Source organism: Montipora foliosa, chromosome 5, assembly GCF_036669935.1.
Source record: "Montipora foliosa isolate CH-2021 chromosome 5, ASM3666993v2, whole genome shotgun sequence".
Classification (NCBI taxonomy): Eukaryota; Metazoa; Cnidaria; class Anthozoa; order Scleractinia; family Acroporidae; genus Montipora; species Montipora foliosa.
In genome coordinates, this window is record NC_090873.1 from 34354419 (window position 1) to 34374418 (window position 20000).

At 34.5% G+C, this 20000-nt stretch overlaps 1 protein-coding gene and 1 pseudogene across 1 annotated transcript in view; one reads left to right on the forward strand and one right to left on the reverse strand.

Moving 5' to 3' along the window:
• Positions 1-1089, reverse strand: part of LOC138003146 (uncharacterized) — a 1830-nt gene extending 741 nt beyond the window's left edge. The window contains exon 1 of the mRNA XM_068849110.1: positions 1-1089. This exon is cut by the window's left edge and continues 741 nt beyond it. Coding sequence (XP_068705211.1) covers positions 1-1063 — 1063 coding nt within the window. The 5' untranslated portion in view covers positions 1064-1089.
• LOC138004032 (uncharacterized) overlaps positions 1-20000 on the forward strand; it is a 48281-nt pseudogene that overhangs the window by 17185 nt on the left and 11096 nt on the right.

The following is a 20000-nucleotide window of genomic DNA, read 5'->3' on the forward strand; positions in this document are numbered from 1 at the left end:
ACTCACCCATATTTTTGAGAGAGAATGTATTCCACACATTCTGGGCATGTGTATAGTCTTCATCACTTATATGTTCATCATTCAATATACTGTAAAATTCTTCTTTTGGTGGTAGCTTTTCATCGAATTTATCGAAGCTGTCCATGAAGTCGTATGGATATACTCCTTTTTGAGACATCAAATCAAGCTCTTTATCTTTGAATATTTGAGAGGTGTATTTCAATGATTCTTTCGGTAGATTGCTCACCAGTTTATCAAGACTTGAGCTCATGAATTGGAAACTGTCAATAAAGGTTAGACGATTACCAAGCATGAAAGCCATGTATTTCTCCATGTTATTAGGAATTGCATTGATGTTCATTTGACACTTTTCACCTTTCTTATTTGTATATTTATGCTCTTTGACTATTTCACCAATTTCTTGCATTATAAAATGACTGTCATACCCACGGAGATTGTGAAATATAACTGGTATTTTATCAGTCAATCTGAAATTTAGGTTACAATCTTGATGAGCGGATCCTCTGTACTGACCAGTCACATGGCAGTGATCTCTTACTCTTACATCAGTTTTATTGTATTCTTTCTCACATATATGGCATTTATCAGCTTTTTGGAATTTTTCTTCATCATCTTTAGTCATTCTTAATGGTTTATTGAATTCTTTTTTCATAACCTTCTTACAATATTTGACTTCCTCTAACATTGCTTCCATGAATTTGTAAACGGCTTTTTCACCTCTGTAAATTTGTACTGGTTTCGTGTATTTATTATCATAACAACACACAACCTTGTAACCGTATCCACAGTCTGTATGCTTTTGGTATGCTTCTGTATATGATTTATCATTATTTGGTTGGCAACCATGTATTTTTTCAGTTATAGCCTCAAAGTCAGCGTAGATTACAAATGGTACTTGTAGTTGTTTATGATAATTATTGAATTTTAATATGTTATCATCTTTAGTTGGCATTTTAATCGCTTGTGTTCCATTCACTTGAACACAGTTTTCTTTATGATCAGTTAATACTCTTTCACAGCTGAAGCATTGAAGACAATGCATGCAGAAATGTTTCCTCTCTTTATGCTTTGTTTGATTGTACATGAATTTATTAAAATCTTTAATCAATACATAATGTGTGTTTTGATTTTCAGTGATTAGCAACAAATTCATACAATTTTCATACTTTTCTTTTGATACATAGATGGGATATTTCTGTTTATCTTCATAACCGAAAACATTGATGTTTATTTCATTCTGCTTTTCTATTTTGTTGTACTGTTTCACAGTCACAGGGAATTGAATTCCTGAATAATCTAAATTTTCAATAAATTGCTTGTCAATTTTTTTGATTCTCTGAGGGTATTTGTCTTGAGGGTTCAAATGTCGAATATGACACCATCTGAAGCATTCATTATCCTCATTTTTCATATTTATCAATCCCTTTGCGCTGTTTCTAAGTTCTTGTGGTAGTTTTATATAAGAAGATCCTTTCATTGGTTCATATTTTAGCACATTAAGATAATGGTTGTTGATAGATTCAATGGTCCATCCTGAACCCTCTGAAATCCATACAGCTATGTTATTTAAGATTTCTTGTTTTGATGAAGATAAAGCTAGTTCAATTTGTGTGTCATTTGTTATTGTTTGTGGTTTACTGTTGAAATAAGCTGTTTTAATAACTCTTTCTTCACTACCTGTTTCCTTTTCGAATGTTACCCTCAATGTTTCAGCAAACTTAAGCCCTTTCATTGATGTTAATATGTTTTCAATATGGTTAGCAACAGCCTTTCGTGTACTGTTTAGTTGAACCAATGGGTCTTTGTTGTTTTTGATATTTATCTCATAAGACTTTGTGTAACCTTTTAATGCTTTTGCTGTTTGTTCAATCTTTGTCCTTGGTAATGGAACTGGTTTTTTGGTTCTTGGTTTGGGTATTGGTTTGTAATCATCCCTAAATTCTAATGGTGGAAGAATTATATTGTTTTCATAATCTTGGACCATTTGATTTACACTCTTACGAGGTGCTGGGATTGGTCTGATTGGTCTTACAGTCCTTGGTGCTGCAATTGGCACTGGTTTATTATTTTCTTGCTTTAATAGCAATCTGATTAATTCTGATTTACTGAGCTTTTTGAGATCGCTCTTGTTCATGTTATTATGTGACATATTATTGTTCATATATATTAACTATACATTTTATTTTTAAGTGTCATTAATGTGCGTTTAAATAGTTTTAAATTCTAAGCATCCAAACATGAATACTTGGAATCGTCTTTTTTAAAACATAGGACAATCCTATAATTCAATAATTTTCTTCATTGTATCGTAATGCATTTTTATAATGTTTTACCGTTCGGAGATGATTATGTTTGCCTGCTAGACTGTAATTTTTGTCATTTTTACATATGTCACAAAACCAAGGCTTGTGAAGCATGTAATCGGTTTTTCTTTGTCTCCTTTCTTCGTCTGTGTAAAATCTACAATCGGCGACAAAATTAGTTGAGACACTTGCCAACAGAGCACACTGGCAACGACACATTTATTGTTTGCAAAGAAAACTTGTCCAGAAAGTACGTTTCCGGGATACCCCTCCCTCCCCCACCCTAATCAATGTTGTACCGCTGTCGACAAGGCTCGTAGAAAACAGAAAAACACAACATTGTCCCGGGGGTGCGGGGGAGGGGTCCATTTGCGCCGCCGAGCTTGAAATCGACTCTAAAGGATAAGAGTGTCTCAACAATTTTGACGCCGATTGTCTGTATGAAAAAACTTTGTATGAAGTGTAATGACGACTTCTGATAAGCGTTTTTTTGCATTAATATATGAAATATACACATTTCAATAGCGTTTATGCGTTGTCATGTCATATAGGAATCAGAACATATATTAAATCACCTTTTTCTTTATTACGGTGATGTAGCAGTCACTGGTATGATTGCAGACATTTCAGTGTCGAACATGGTTTTCACACAGAACATTTCTAACGAGATCAGGGCATGTATACGCTTGCCATAAGGGCATGTATACGCTTGCCATCTATTTGCGAAGGGCGGAAAGTGAATGATATTGTCAGGGGAAGTGATATCTCACGGGCTTCGATGTACCGCATTCTAAAAAAAGAGAAATTTTAACGCAAGTAATCACTACCGAGAACGTCATTTACAACGGCCAAAATGTGGATGTCGAACGCGCAGCGAAGTTAAGTTCACGCAACAAACGCTTATTATTGAGAGGAAGGACATCGTACTAAATAATGACAATTTCAAGACGATTTGTGCAGTGTTTTGGATTTGACATACCTTGAAATAAAGTGATACTTTCGGAACATTGCGTGACGTTTAGCATTCCCTTTTGAAATTCACCATACATAATTCCATTTCAACTTGTTACAAGGGATACGACCCATGAAAAAGAGCGAAATATAAATAGCAAAGACAGTTTATAACTCCTGGGACAAAAAAAGAGCAGCAAACAGTGCTGTACTCTGATTTTAGGAACTCCGCGGAGGAGTGGCCACGAGTAACCACGAGTAACCATAATTAACAAGTAGAGTAATTACATTATCTTTTTATAATAATCTTGTGGTTACTCGTGGTTACTCGTGGTTACTCGTGGTAAATGAGAAAATATTGTTTCTTTACTCCCAAAAACATTCATTTCCCACCAAAACCAGCTCTGCAAAGCATCTGCGACAAGGTGGAAAGTCTTTTTGCAACGACATAGCAATTTGAGCGTGGAAAGTAAATGTGTTCCCCGGCTGTAACAGCCACCATGTCTGTTTCGCATTCATCTGCGACACCACTTCGACCAACAAAATCGGCTTCTTCTGATGAATTGGAGTTAGAGGCATAACCCTTTAACAAATCCATACTTTAACGCTACTGACAAATAGCGTATTAAAGAAGGCAAAAGTGAACAGGTCCTTTGCACTTACGTCACAATCTTCGCTTCGCACAGGACAACGCATTTTTCACGCTCGAAAACGAGAATAATAAACTATCCGCAATTTTTTAGACCTGTAAAAAGTCTTTCACTCATGTGGTCATATTGATGGACAGACTGGACTATAGGTGCCCGTATAAAGGGTATAAAGGAAGTTTTCTGAAAAAGACAATCGGCGACAAAATTAGTTGAGACACTTGCCAACAGAGCACACTGGCAACGACACATTTATTGTTTGCAAAGAAAACTTGTCCAGAAAGTACGTTTCCGGGATACCCCTCCCTCCCCCACCCTAATCAATGTTGTACCGCTGTCGACAAGGCTCGTAGAAAACAGAAAAACACAACATTGTCCCGGGGGTGCGGGGGAGGGGTCCATTTGCGCCGCCGAGCTTGAAATCGACTCTAAAGGATAAGAGTGTCTCAACAATTTTGACGCCGATTGTCTGTATGAAAAAACTTTGTATGAAGTGTAATGACGACTTCTGATAAGCGTTTTTTTGCATTAATATATGAAATATACACATTTCAATAGCGTTTATGCGTTGTCATGTCATATAGGAATCAGAACATATATTAAATCACCTTTTTCTTTATTACGGTGATGTAGCAGTCACTGGTATGATTGCAGACATTTCTGTGTCGAACATGGTTTTCACACAGAACATTTCTAACGAGATCAGGGCATGTATACGCTTGCCATAAGGGCATGTATACGCTTGCCATCTATTTGCGAAGGGCGGAAAGTGAATGATATTGTCAGGGGAAGTGATATCTCACGGGCTTCGATGTACCGCATTCTAAAAAAAGAGAAATTTTAACGCAAGTAATCACTACCGAGAACGTCATTTACAACGGCCAAAATGTGGATGTCGAACGCGCAGCGAAGTTAAGTTCACGCAACAAACGCTTATTATTGAGAGGAAGGACATCGTACTAAATAATGACAATTTCAAGACGATTTGTGCAGTGTTTTGGATTTGACATACCTTGAAATAAAGTGATACTTTCGGAACATTGCGTGACGTTTAGCATTCCCTTTTGAAATTCACCATACATAATTCCATTTCAACTTGTTACAAGGGATACGACCCATGAAAAAGAGCGAAATATAAATAGCAAAGACAGTTTATAACTCCTGGGACAAAAAAAGAGCAGCAAACAGTGCTGTACTCTGATTTTAGGAACTCCGCGGAGGAGTGGCCACGAGTAACCACGAGTAACCATAATTAACAAGTAGAATAATTACATTATCTTTTTATAATAATCTTGTGGTTACTCGTGGTTACTCGTGGTTACTCGTGGTAAATGAGAAAATATTGTTTCTTTACTCCCAAAAACATTCATTTCCCACCAAAACCAGCTCTGCAAAGCATCTGCGACAAGGTGGAAAGTCTTTTTGCAACGACATAGCAATTTGAGCGTGGAAAGTAAATGTGTTCCCCGGCTGCAACAGCCACCATGTCTGTTTCGCATTCATCTGCGACACCACTTCGACCAACAAAATCGGCTTCTTCTGATGAATTGGAGTTAGAGGCATAACCCTTTAACAAATCCATACTTTAACGCTACTGACAAATAGCGTATTAAAGAAGGCAAAAGTGAACAGGTCCTTTGCACTTACGTCACAATCTTCGCTTCGCACAGGACAACGCATTTTTCACGCTCGAAAACGAGAATAATAAACTATCCGCAATTTTTTAGACCTGTAAAAAGTCTTTCACTCATGTGGTCATATTGATGGACAGACTGGACTATAGGTGCCGGTATAAAGGGTATAAAGGAAGTTTTCTGAAAAAGACAATCGGCGACAAAATTAGTTGAGACACTTGCCAACAGAGCACACTGGCAACGACACATTTATTGTTTGCAAAGAAAACTTGTCCAGAAAGTACGTTTCCGGGATACCCCTCCCTCCCCCACCCTAATCAATGTTGTACCGCTGTCGACAAGGCTCGTAGAAAACAGAAAAACACAACATTGTCCCGGGGGTGCGGGGGAGGGGTCCATTTGCGCCGCCGAGCTTGAAATCGACTCTAAAGGATAAGAGTGTCTCAACAATTTTGACGCCGATTGTAGGTCTGCCTCTGGGTTTCTCGTTTTGATTTTCCATAATAATATAACTATATATTATTTTAAATGTGTTGCGTTTATTCTGTATTTCTTACCCAATGAACGTATTAATTCTTGGTCATAATCTTCAGATGCCTGAGAGGAATTGGATTCATAAATAATTTCTTGGCTGCTTTCTTCAATTCTAGGTGTTTGTGAATCGAAAGTCTCTTGACTATGTTTGTCTATATAACACTACACTAGAAATTATTTTTAAATATTATTTGAACAAATGCTTTATTTCATCTGGTGGATCTACATCAAAACATCCTTCTTTTTGTTTTCTGATGCATTCATTTATGTATTCGATTATCAGCATGTGTATTTTGTCATCATCTGGAATTTTCTCCATATAAAACTATATTACATATTATTTTTGATTCGTTGCAGATCTGCGTTTTATGTATCTGTTGCTTTCTTCCATGTGTTTGATCACTTCGAATATCACATCATCATAAGAATTGCTCATAAGATACTTACATTTGTTCGTTTCATACATCTTTTTCATACGAAGTTGTTTCTCAGACACATTGTATGAACCTGTCGGGCTTTTAAATTCAATGCATAAAGAATTGTGTTTACTTGTTGGGTTTAACAGCATGAGATCGCATTGTCCTGACATGTAACCTTTTTTCCATGATGTTGAGCGTATTAAAGGCGATTTTTGGTTTTCACCTAGACCAGCAATCATTAAAGCTTTTTCAGGATATTTGTCTCTCATAAATTGCACCACTTTGCAATGCAAGTCATATTCACTTTCAATCATTAATTTTTTGCTTTTGACGTTGTAATATCCTTTTTCCTGATTGATGGTAAAACTTTGTTGGTTACCCAATGTTTGAATTCTCTTGCTACAGGTTGTTTGGAAGAAAGAATGAGAGAATAAAATCCTGATTCATTGATGAATATAGATTTTGCGTAAAAGCACTTAATTATGCCATCTTCGGGGCTTTTTAAGGGGGGGAACGTTTCGTTCACCCCTGATTTTGGCTTGATTTTTAAGTCCATCAATTTTTTGTCTTCTTCATGCACATGATCTCTGATCGCTTTTTGTGTGTTTTTGTAGTTCAGTATCAAAGCTATTTCTTTTCCGCGGAACCATGTTTTATTTTTCTTATCAACGTAATAATTGATTTCAACATTCAGTTCGTTATTTTTGTAAGTTGTCTTTTGAAGTTCCATTTATTTATACAATATTGACTATATTTTATTTTTAAATAGATTTTTTTGAGTGCGTTTAAACATAGCCAGAAATGATTGAAACTAAATGAATGCAGTTATTCATCTTCAAACCGGGGTTTTTCTTTTTGATCAATTGTCTGTTCACAAATCGATTTTTCAATCGTTTTTCTCATTTCATGATACATTTTGTCAAAATCTTTGATTTTTTAAAATTGATTTTCAATGCAATTTATTTTATCTTCTAGCTCATTTTTTCGTCTATTCATATAGTCAAGTTGATCGATTAAATAAATCAAATGTCTTAGTGAATTCATTATATAATAATACTATATATTTTATTTTTAAATGTTTTCAAAAAGATGCGTTTAAATATGGCCAGAAATAATTGAATATTTTTGGCTACGAATAGCAAATAAACAGTATGTACCGTAATTGAGTTGATATATTATACATATATCTGTTTATATATTTTCAATATCTTTTAATGGTATCCAACTGTTGAATTCATCACTGTATCCCTTCCATTTTACCAAAGCTTGTTTCTTCTTATAATCTCTCCTAATGACTTTATCAATACGAAAAACATCCTGTCTGGCTTTTAATAGTTCAGGTTGATAAAAACTCCCTTGTATGTCTTCACCTCTGAGATCTTTTAGTTTGTATGTTATTGGATTAGTGTATTGGATCTTATCAACTATAAACACTTCTTCTGTCCAATTTGGTGTATAACCCTTGTCGAACACATTTCGTTTATACTTGGATATTCGAACCTTATCGCCTTTTTTGAATTTGGGTTTCTCTTTTAATGTTTCTGTGTCACCATAAAGATTAAAGTAAACAGTTCCTTCATTCCTCTTCTTAGATGCTTCAACAGGTGTCATCTTTATGCTTGAATGTTTTGTGTTATTGTACTTTTTCACTAGTTTGGGTAGCATATCGAGATACATTGTATTACCTTGAACTGTAAACTGTTTCCACATTTTGGATTTAATTGTTCGATTCCACCTTTCAACCACTGATGACTTTTCTTCATTTTCGGTTGAATACATAAGTATCCCATTTTTGTCAAGCAAGTCCTTCAAGTGTTTGTTATAGAACTCCTTCCCCTCATCAACCCATAAATATTGTGGTTTTCTGCCTTCCTTGAATATTGATTTGAATGCTTCAGTGACAGATTCACCTTTTTTATCCTTTAATGGGACAATCCAACCATATTTACTGAAAACATCAATAACCATTAAAAGATATCGGTAACCCTTATTCCATTTACTAAACTGTTGCATTTCAACTAGATCACTTGCCCATATTTCATCAATATGATTTACGATTACACGCCGCCGAGTAAAGTTGCGTCTTATGGATGCATGTAATTCATCTGCTAATTTTTCTTGCCAGTTTTCTTCACTCGACGGCTTTTTCCGTTTTTTGAAACTCCGAGACCTAGTTTCTGCTTTGTATTGATAACATTTCTTGCCAACCAATGCCCCCATTGTCTTTCATTATACGGTACGTTGTCTAAAGCTTGAACCATTTTTCTATCTGCTTTATTTTTACATTTCCTATCATCCTTGCAGACGGAATAATCAACATCGTGTTGCATTGCTATTGCATCAGTTCTTGCAGTCGGTATATCGTATATTTCTAATATTTGACCAGTTTTTGGGTCATACTTCAGTTGATTTTCCAAATCATTATAAGGTCCTGTGTATTTATGACCGGGTAGTGTCCATCCGCTTTTTGGTTTTGGTAATTTACCAATAGCTTTGTGAATATCAAGAGCACCACCATCAAGATCTTTTCTATTTGTTGTGTATTTTTTCTTGGGTCTTATCTTCGTCGACAATTGATCGAGAGCTTCAGAACCGACTTTATGAAGTAGAGGATTCATTTTGCTCAAACCATAATCGATTGCTTTTTTCTGCAACTTTGGATCTCTCATTAATTCAGAACCATAATATCTACCCATTTCAACTGCTTTTTTGCCAAGATAAGGTACTCCTTTGGTTAAAAATAATTCTGCTGCTGTATTACCTAGATCTGACATGATCCCTTTGCCTGCCATCTCTGACAGGCTATTTAGTTTCCCTGTTTTTTAACAAATTTGGTCTTTTTAATGCCGCATTCAGCACAAGTGCAAAAGAACATTAGTCTACCATTTTTAGTTGTTTTGTAACCTGAAGGCTCAGTGCATTCAGTCACTTTCTTTTGTTTAACACAATATGATTTTACCATTATACATATAAGTTAGATATTTCTAAAATAACTTTCAATTAATCTCTCATTTTTCATTGTGTCATGTATGTCGAACACTTGTAATAAATCATGATACGAATTTCCCTTATTCATTTCATTTAGAAAGTACAAACAAAAGTACCCACATGTGGTTGTTTTTAAGTTTTGAATTTGGTTGTTTTGGTGTAATAGAGTTAAATTTTTTCTTTTGGCATGATTTACAATCTCTTGAAACGGCGGCATACCAAACGAATCGAAATAATTTATTATGTTATCTTTCACATAAGTTGCAACCCAATGGCTTCCGCTCATATACGCAGGTTCAAGATTGTAGATGAATAACGCCTGTTTATGGTTATGTGGAACTTTTTCATCTCTTGACAGTACATCATTGATTGGTATATCCAAATATTTACACCATTTTATTCGATCATGGTTGCTCAAAGGGGTGTTTTTATAAAATTTTGGTTTTACAATATTGCCCCCAAAATGGGTATGCCATTGAATGGACTGTTTTTTCCCAATAGTAGTCCCTTTCCTTTTTTTGTTGAGGTTTTTTTTTTTACCATTGCCAGTCACATATGGTGGATAACTGTAACATGGAGGGGGCATACCGATTCTAGGTTCTCCTTTTCCATTTTTAAACCAAGGTGGCATACCAATTCTAGATGCTCCTTTTCCAGTCATCTTTTTCACAAGATCCAAAGCCAAAGGAATGCCGATGCTAGCCAACAGAGTTCCCAAAAATCCACCTGATTGTGTTTTAGTAGGTGTCATTTTAACTCCAGATCCTGTTTGAGCTGCTTTAACAATGTCTCTTTGCTGTTTTGTCGTGAACATGTTCAGATATGGCATCAGTTGATTGATTGCATTGAAAGGTATCATCATAGGCAATGGCATAGCACCACCTTTTTGACCCTTTCCAGTCATGGCTTTCAAAGCTTGTCCTACTCCTTCTGAAGCCAATCCAGAAAGAGCCGATAAACCTAGGGTTTTACCAATCGTCGGCAAAGCTCTCATTCCCAAAGACAATACGGTACTCAAAAGACTTCCACCAACTTGCTTTCTGATATTGGTCTTAGCAAGCTTAATATCCATACCTTTATTCAATTTGCGATTTTTTTCCAATCTCTTCTTTATCATTGCTGGAACATAAAGAGTATCGTTTCCATGAAGAGAATCATTTGTCAGTCTCAGAACAATTGTTTCCCTTTTACGGTAAGCATTACTCAGATTCTTTTTTTGATTGCCAGACAATTTGACATTAATTTCGAAAAGTTCAGTCATATAATATATGTTATATAAATTCATGGTTCACAAAACATATACAAAATAATGAATATCATATTACTGTTTACTGTTAGCTTCATTGACTTCTTTACACTATAACCAGTTCATTTCCGATTTTGTCAATGACGACTGTTTCTTCATACAAAACGATAGCATGTACGCTGAAAGCACTGTCTCCAGCACTATCAGCATTTAGTTTATACCTGAAAATCAGCTGTTTGGGATCTCTAGTTACCTTCTCTGCCTGATATGATAGATCGAAATAAATCAGTGGATAGAGACTATCATAATTAGCCAGATTCAACTGCGTTCCGGTGTTGTAATCATTTTTTCTCATTGCATAAGACATCAAATCCTTGAAGATTCTTACTTTACTTTCAAAATCATATTCAGCTTCGGGATAAAAGACACCATTACCATATTCTAGACGACATGTTGTCAAATAACTGCCATTCCCACGATCGGCATTTATATTAAATGTATCAAATTCATATGGATTTGTCGCCGAATTCCTTGTTTTAGCTCGTTGTAGGTATACAAAAATCGCTTTAACATTGTCAATACTGGAAGAAATCTGAAAGAATCCACTACCATTCCTCGGACCTGACATTTGATACATTTCTCTGAGATACGTCCATTTATCTTGTTTCAAAAAAGAACCAATGAACTTATCATACAGACTGTCTTTTGGTGTTAATTTTGGGACCCATAGTAGAAATCTGTTAATGACAACTCTTCCATCATCAACTGCATCAAGTTTTTGAAGTATTTCTGTATCATCCGACAGCTTTAAAGTAAATTCAAGCTGCATTGGCACCAGCATCGTACCCTCCAACTCTTCAAAAAAACTGATACGATTAATAGGTATGATAACATTAACGTCTGAATTCCCAGTTGTTAAAAGTCGTCTAGCCTCAAATCCTGCATTCTGATTGGCATTTGCTATCAGATGACTTGTATCTAAATACCAAAGACTGTTCTTTGCTACTGAGCGACTGAAATCGTCACTATATTCTAGCAGGTTTTTTACAAAAACAACCTTATGAAGATTATCCGTGTTGTACACAATTTTACCAGCGCTTTTTATCATCATATGACCAATCAATGAATGAAATCCATTAATAACTGTTATACGATCTGCACCATAGGCTGTACCATCAGCCAATTTTTGTACCTGGAACTGGATCTCGAAATAAGCATTGTACCAATCGTAGAAACTCGATCGATCATTGATTGTGAATGTATATCCATTTTTCTCCTGATATTGACCATTGGCTGGGGCTCTAATTACATCATCAAGTTGGAAACGCACCAACTCATTCCTTTGTAAAAATTCGCTTGTTCTAAAAGCCATTTATACTATTATATTATATAATTTTGCTGTCATGTCATTTATTTGAAGACTCTACGCCTTCTTCCAGATCCTGATATCAATCTATTGAGGATCATATCAGTACTTTCATCTTGCTGTTTAATGGGTGAGGATGGAACAATTGCCCTTTGTGTTGTAGTTCCTTTTCTCAAATTTGCCAATTTTTTCATTATCAGGTCTCCTGACTTTTCTGCCGCTGCCTTACCAATTTTATCACCTGCATGGGAAACCCCTGATTCTAATGCCTTCTTTGCTATTGGCTTAGCAAATTTCTTGAAAACAGATGATGCCACACTCTTTAACGGTTTAAAAATATTATCAGCGATAAGTCCAGACCCTTTGTGTCGATATACAAATCTACCAAGTTTTGGATGATAAAACCTCTTGAATTCATACGGTTTCATTTATACTCATATGTTATATTATTCTATGCTTTTTAAAATCAGTGAAAAAGATGTATCCGCTCCATTTAGATCCAGTAATCTTTTTTTTCCATCGGTTATCCTGATTCTGATTGATGAAATTGTGATTTTATTAATTGGATTAAATGTGACTCGTCGCGGTTCGAGGGTGAAGGAGTAACTTGGTTTTAGTACACTGGTTGAGAATGAATAAATGATGTCGGTATTTTCACCGTCAACAAGCGATTTGTTTATTAAATCGCAATGAATATTGAGTGTTTCTGTGTCTTGACTGAGATTTGGCACTTTTGGTCCAATATGCGTTCCACTTGTCAATATCTTTTTGTCAAAACCGATCAGGTCATTAAAATTACTTGCTCTTAAATCAAGTTGGTAATTTTCATCTAATATAACCGTGACCCTAAATGTTGTATCATCGAATTCAAGAGTTATCGGATACGTATCACCAGTTTTCGTTACATTTTTAATATATGTATTGAAGTCTTTATAATTCCATACACCGGCTGGAAGTGTAATGTTTTTAAAAGTTGAACAATTATCTGAGCTATATTTAATCAATTGATTTTTGTATCCAGCATTGACATTGAACCAAGTGAATGACATGTTGATGACTCTGTTAAGACCAATAACATATTGCTTATTATTGTCTAGAATTATAGGTCTGGTGAAATTTGTTGTAAAATCTTCTGGTTTATTGTTCCCTTGATTTTTTACACTATAAGACGATAAAACTATCTCTCGTTGCATTATATAATAAAGCTACATTAAATTTTGAAATATTGTTTGTATAATTTACCATATTGTGATTTGTTAATTGTCGACATTTTTAATAATGCGTCCAATATAGAAACACCCATATTTCGCATGTCAATGCTAGTATTACCTGCCAATATCTCACCAACAATTAAATCTAATTTTTTTATGAGTTCTTTCGGTTTGTTGAAAAATATGACGTTGCCACCTTTTTGTTTTTTCCTGCCAGAACCTTTCATTGTTTCGATTTTGTTTTCATAATGCTTTATGTATTCATTCAATACAACTCTTGTATTGTCTATTCTTTTGATTTCCTGTTGTTTCACAGCTTCAGAAATTGAACCACTGTTGTATTGTTTGGTTATATAACCCTTATAACCTTTTAATTGATTTCTTTTTGTTTTAGCGTCTTTGACAATCTTATTGATATATTTTTTGTTTTTTCGTTGAGTCATTTCTGGTTGATTTAGTACCTTTTCAACTGAATCATAATTTTGAAGACCAAGATCACCTAATATCTCATTATCCATATCTTCATCATCTAATGCATAATCGATCTCTTCGTTGTCATCATATTCTGGTGGCAATTCTGGTTCTTCAGGAAAGTACTTAGGATCAACATAAATCTCCTTTTTTCCATCCAGAAGATCTTGTAAAGATTGTTCATATGTCGGCGGTTTTGGCACCAGTTGTTTTTCTTGCTGTGGCAAAACAGGTTGTTCAAATAGATCATCTAAACCCATGTCCTCTACTTCATCATCTATATCAATGCCGTAATCAGGAACTGCTCCTTTCTTCAGTGGTCGTTTTTTCCTTGGCAACCTTAAAGCCTGATTACTATCAATAACATCGTCTAATTTACTTGTAATTGGTTTAAATACTTTTGAAAATCCCTGTTGACTGGTCTGCTGATCAATATCATGCTTTTTAATTGCATTACGGACATAATTGATCTTATCCCCTAATTCAGATTTACTCTTTGCGAGTTCTTTCCACTTAAGTAAACTCATTTATTGTTATATTGTTACGTTACATAAAAATGGAAATTTATATATAAAAAATAACGTTTTACATGGTGTTCTACACGGTGTTCTATACGTTGTTCTACACATCGTTGAAACAATATACCCAAATGATATAATGAAGATAAAAAATTATGATTCCAATGACAAGGCCAGTAATTATAAACAATTATATGATTTCATGCCCGATCGATGTTTCAGAATGCTGATTTCCGGCCCTAGCGGCTCCGGTAAGACAAACGTTTTGATACACATGATTATGGAACTTCTCTTCTATGATAAGATCTTCCTTTATGGAAAAAATTTAGAGCAGTCCAAGTACCAGAATCTTATAGATGTATTGCAACCAATAAGTGATGAAGTTGGTTATGATGTAATTGAAGCAAGCAATGATAAAATCATTCCTGTAAAAGATCTTGATAGTAAAAACCAGAAATTGGTGATATTTGACGATTTTGTATGTGAAAAAAATCAAAAAGAATTAGTAAACTATTTTATACAAGGCAGACACAAAAATTGCAGCGTTATCTATTTGTCACAAAGCTATTATAAGACTCCAAAAGATATCAGATTAAACTGCTTACATTTTTGTATTTATGAATTTCCAAGCGCAAACGAGAGAAGTTTGATTTGTCGTGAAAACGGCATTCAAAAAGAATTATATAATAAAGCAACTAAAGACCCATTTTGCTTCATATATATCGATATGCCACGAAAATTCACAAGCAAGAATTTCGACGAAAAAATATAATGTAACTGGATTATATATGAGTTACTCGAATGGTAAATTACCTGAAGATACATTTTCACATGAAAAAGTTATTGAAATAGTGAAAGGATTGCCTGGTGTTGGTTTTAAACTTACAGATGACGGTGATTACGATATTCAAAATAAAAAATTGAGAAATGTTGCTTCACCACAAACAAATAATGACGCGAGCACCAAGAGTTATGTTGATTCAGAGGTTTCTGGGTGTTTGAAAATAGATGGTAGCAACAAAATGGAAGGTTTTCTTGATATGGGCTTTGAACCAATCCGAAATATAGCCCCTGCTAGACATGGGTATAGCGATGCTGTGAGCAGTTCACATCTACATAACTTTTACTTGGATTTAAATACAGATGATGGCAAAATAGAAGTTCAAAATCCATTAGACATGCAAAATCAAAAAATCACAAATTTAGCAAATCCTTCATTAAACAACAATGACGCTATGAGTTACAAGTTTTACACAGATAATTTTGTAAAACCAGGATTCAATGGTGATATTGATTGCAATAACAAACGATTCTACAATGTCGGATCTGTGACAAATGAAGATCAGCTCACAACGACCCAAGAAGCAAACACACGATTTTTGAGAAAAGATGGAGCCAATCATATGACAACAAATCTCAAAATGAATCAACATAAAATAATAAACATGGCTAATCCATCCGATCCGCAAGATGGAGTCAATAAAAGATATTTAGAATCACACACTTTAAACCTGGGTCTGTCTGATTACTTGAAACGGGACGGTTCTGTTTCTGTCACTGGTGATTTTGACTTTGGTGACAACAAAATTACAAAGGTCGGTAACGGTTCACAACCGACTGATGTAGTAAATAAAGGGTATGTCGATACAGCACTATTTGCCAAACCAAATGTTAATCAAGTTGTTCTACGAGAAGGTACACAAGAAATGACTGGAAATCTGAATATGAACAACAACGAAATAGTAAATGTCAAAGCGGCTACAAGTGGTACACATGCTGTCAATCTGGGGCAATTGAACAGCAAAACAGCTGAATATTTACCTCTCAAGGGAGCAATCATGCAGGGAGACATTGAGATGAATAGTTACACCATTCTCGGTATTAGAAATGAAAATCGAGATAATGCAGTCGTTAGTCGTAAATTTGTAAAAGATGAACTTAATAAAAAAGCCGATGAAAATCAAGTCATTTTACGAGATGGCTCGCAGGACATGACTTCAAATCTGGATATGAACAATCAACGAATAATAAATCTCGGAAACGCCACACATAACCAAGATGCCATAACTTTGAAGCAAGTAAATGATGCTTTTTCAACTATAAGTACCGAAAATAATAAATATACAGACCAAAAAATAGCGGAGAGTCATATAAGCACACATCAAAATCGTAAAAATGTTTTAGCGTATGCGATGGAAGATGCTGATGAATTCAGTACAGATTTTGGGTTACAGGACGCACAAAAAGTCACCTATTCTGACAGTCCTCATCTAAACAACAAAACAGCGATTGCATTTAAAGTACGTAAAACAACTGATGGTTCTAGTCTGTTTAAAGGACGATTCGATTTTAATCTATACACATTAATAGAAAAAAATTTTCAAATCAATACACCATTTGTCTTGAGATAATTTTTCCCAAAGATAGAAGATATGATGAAGAGTTTAATTCAACAAAATTGACTTTTGAAAAACTGAACATGAATATCGATAAATTTCACACAATCAAAATAAATAATGATTACAAATATTATCGAACTATATTAAATCTTTCACCAGACGGCACGTCTAAATTAATTCAAAGAAGATTATACACAACGATAGAATGCTTATATGACAATCTTAGTCCAAATTTGCTACAATTGTATGCAATTATTTATGGTATAAAAGGTGAAGCTAAAAACGATCTCGATTTTACTATCTTTGATTATGAAAAGGCGTATGAGGTTGTAAATAATCAATTTCAAATGCATGTACCAATCAATATGAATGGAAATGACATTTTAAAAACAACACATTATTTACATGGAGATCTCAACACTAATGCACAAGACAAAACGTTCACTATAAATGGCTGTAAAAAAATTTTGATTCCAAGTGGGTCCATAATCAAACAAATTCAAATTTTATATAATTCTTTTAAATTTAATAATAAAACACTGAACATTCAAATTTATTATGGGCCTGGGCTAACATTATCCGATTTTTTCACATCAAGTCAAACTACACAAATACAGACTTTCAATACAAATATGACTATTCAAAACGGCCATTTTAGAGTCAAACTAATAAACAAAGATGTACCAAATGAAGAGCTAAATATTTTGATCAAATATATTCATTAAAACAATATGAACTACATTATAAATGATAAAAGAAACTGTAAAATATGTTGAATATAATTTTCAGAAAGCAAAACTAAAACACCCACACATCAACGACAAAATATTAAAATCATCACTTGTTTATCAATACCTACACTATTTTTATTTTGAAAGAGAAATCACAATAAACAAAATTCTTGAACTGAATGGTGGCGAAATCGGTCTTCTTGGACCTGGTAATGGTTTTGTTACATGGTTATTTGAAAAAACATTAGGTTGGATTGATATATTAAACAGTCATAGCATTCTACACGATTCATTTGGGAGGTTTTACGATCATTATTCATTAGGTAGAGGTTACACTTATGCTATTCCAGAAAATTACACAACTAGAGTGGTTAAAAGATCTCCATTTTGCGGTCAGATTTATGGTCTGATTTATTGCATATGTAGACGATTAACAATCTAAACTATAAATATGACTGACAAACGAAAAAAAATATTCGACTGGAATCATATCTCAGACAAACTTTCAGAAGATCAGGTTGACGAACTAAAGAGCTATTATAAGGCATATCACATGAAATGCTGGGCTCATAAACAAGCCGTTAAGAGGTATAAAAAATTCAAACTATTGGGTAATACTGTTTCTATTCTTACAGCCTCTTCTGGATTGGTGTCTGCTGTTGTGACAGGTGGTGTTTCCCTTGTAGCAATATCAACAGCTGCTATTTTAATCAAAAGTTACATGGGTTATCAATCACTGGATCTTAAGATACAAAATTGCACATATGCTTATCAAAGTTACCAGCATATTTTGATTGATTTAAAAGACATTTTGAGAAGCGGTGATTTCAAACCATCGTTTCACACAGAATTAAAAAATGTGGATGATTTTGTGACTGATGTATGTCCAAGTGTCGACAAATATCTTCTAAAATACAACAATAAATTCATTCCTTAACTATTACATCGATTTTATCAAATGTCAATGACAGGATGTCTTTCCAATATAGTTCATACTTTTCAAGAGTTATTTCAGACTTCATCGTCTTGATCTTTTCATGAGGAAGATTAAGCATTTTAAATATCTTTTGTAAAATAAAGTTGATATTAATCATTCGCTTTCTATCTTTGTTAACCGATTGAATAACCTTTCCGATTTCATTAAAAATCCTCAATATTTTGTCTTTATTCTTTACAGTGATCTGGAAATCATTTTTAAGAGCCATATCATTTATTATTCTTTCTATGTAATATTTTCTTTGGTAAATACTCTTACGATAAAATCTGTGTTTATTCTGATAAAAATCAACATATTCTATTAAAGGTGTATAGCCTTGAACTGTTCCGCATTTTTTGCAAAATATAGTGTTATTATTTACTATATATGGTTCAGAGCAACATTGATCCAATTTTTTTGTATGCTTTCCTATTTGTTTATCACAAAATGGACAAATTACTTCTTCCATATTGATTAACTCTTCATGAAGTTCTTTACAACTCATTATACTATTATATGAAATATTAATTTTAAAAATATATAGATTTCCATTCTTCTTTTTTATGGTATTGTTTCGTATTTTGGTTACCATATGATATATAGGAGTTGGGTTGGTATGAGAACATTTTTGCAAAAATGTGCTCGTACCCCCAACTCCTATACTACTAAGGTGTTGTTTCCGCTTCATAATATGACGGTCTAATCTGATGCCAGGTCAAAACCTTGCATACGGCGAGAACAAAGGGGACTAATGTCACGCATGCTCATCATCAATGGCAAATTCAATTTTATTTGCATTGTGATTGGTTGAAAACCTTCGAGACAGTCTTAGAACGCGGGAAGAAAAGATGTCGACGCTGTCGCTAGTTGTAGTTTTTATTGCATCCACTTTCAATGCTATCTATGCACTTGTGGTACAAATACCGAAAGAAGATGGACAAAAGCTAGAAAGACCTCGGCAATTCCTTCTACTTGGGAAAGTCCTTTATCTCGGATGAAACGAAACATGCTTAGATCGGCTGTTTTAGAATGATGCGGTGTGCTCAGACTAGTCAAAGGATTGCGCGAAGTTGGAAAAATTTTGCCTTATTTGCAACGCGTATGGTCATGATTGAATGTGCAAATCACAATATTGAATAATGTTACGTATTAAAGTAACTGGAACCGGCATTAAAATTTTCCGCTGTGGTTTTTTCACGTGGATACCCGCGCTTGAAGTCAATGCAAAACAAATTTGCCAGGTTGACGGGATTTGCTTATGGCGCGTCAGTGGTAAATGAGCTGCTAATCCGTTCAAAGGATGTCACAGCTTAAAATTTATCAATGAATGGAGTTAAGGTAAGTAACAGAAAAGCATGACAGAAGAATTTCGTTTGTTCTCTCTTTGAAGTGAATACATTCTATCCGGACGAAAGAGTCATTTTGCAAAATGTCAATCGGTTTATAGCTTTTTCTGTTTAAACCGAACTCTGTCATTAAGAGTACAGGACTTTTGTCTCCGACGTTGGTCCACGAAAAGCCGTCAACAGGTGATATTTTGTGAGCCAAAGATAAGGTTTGACTAGAGATATTCCCGGTAAAAGTG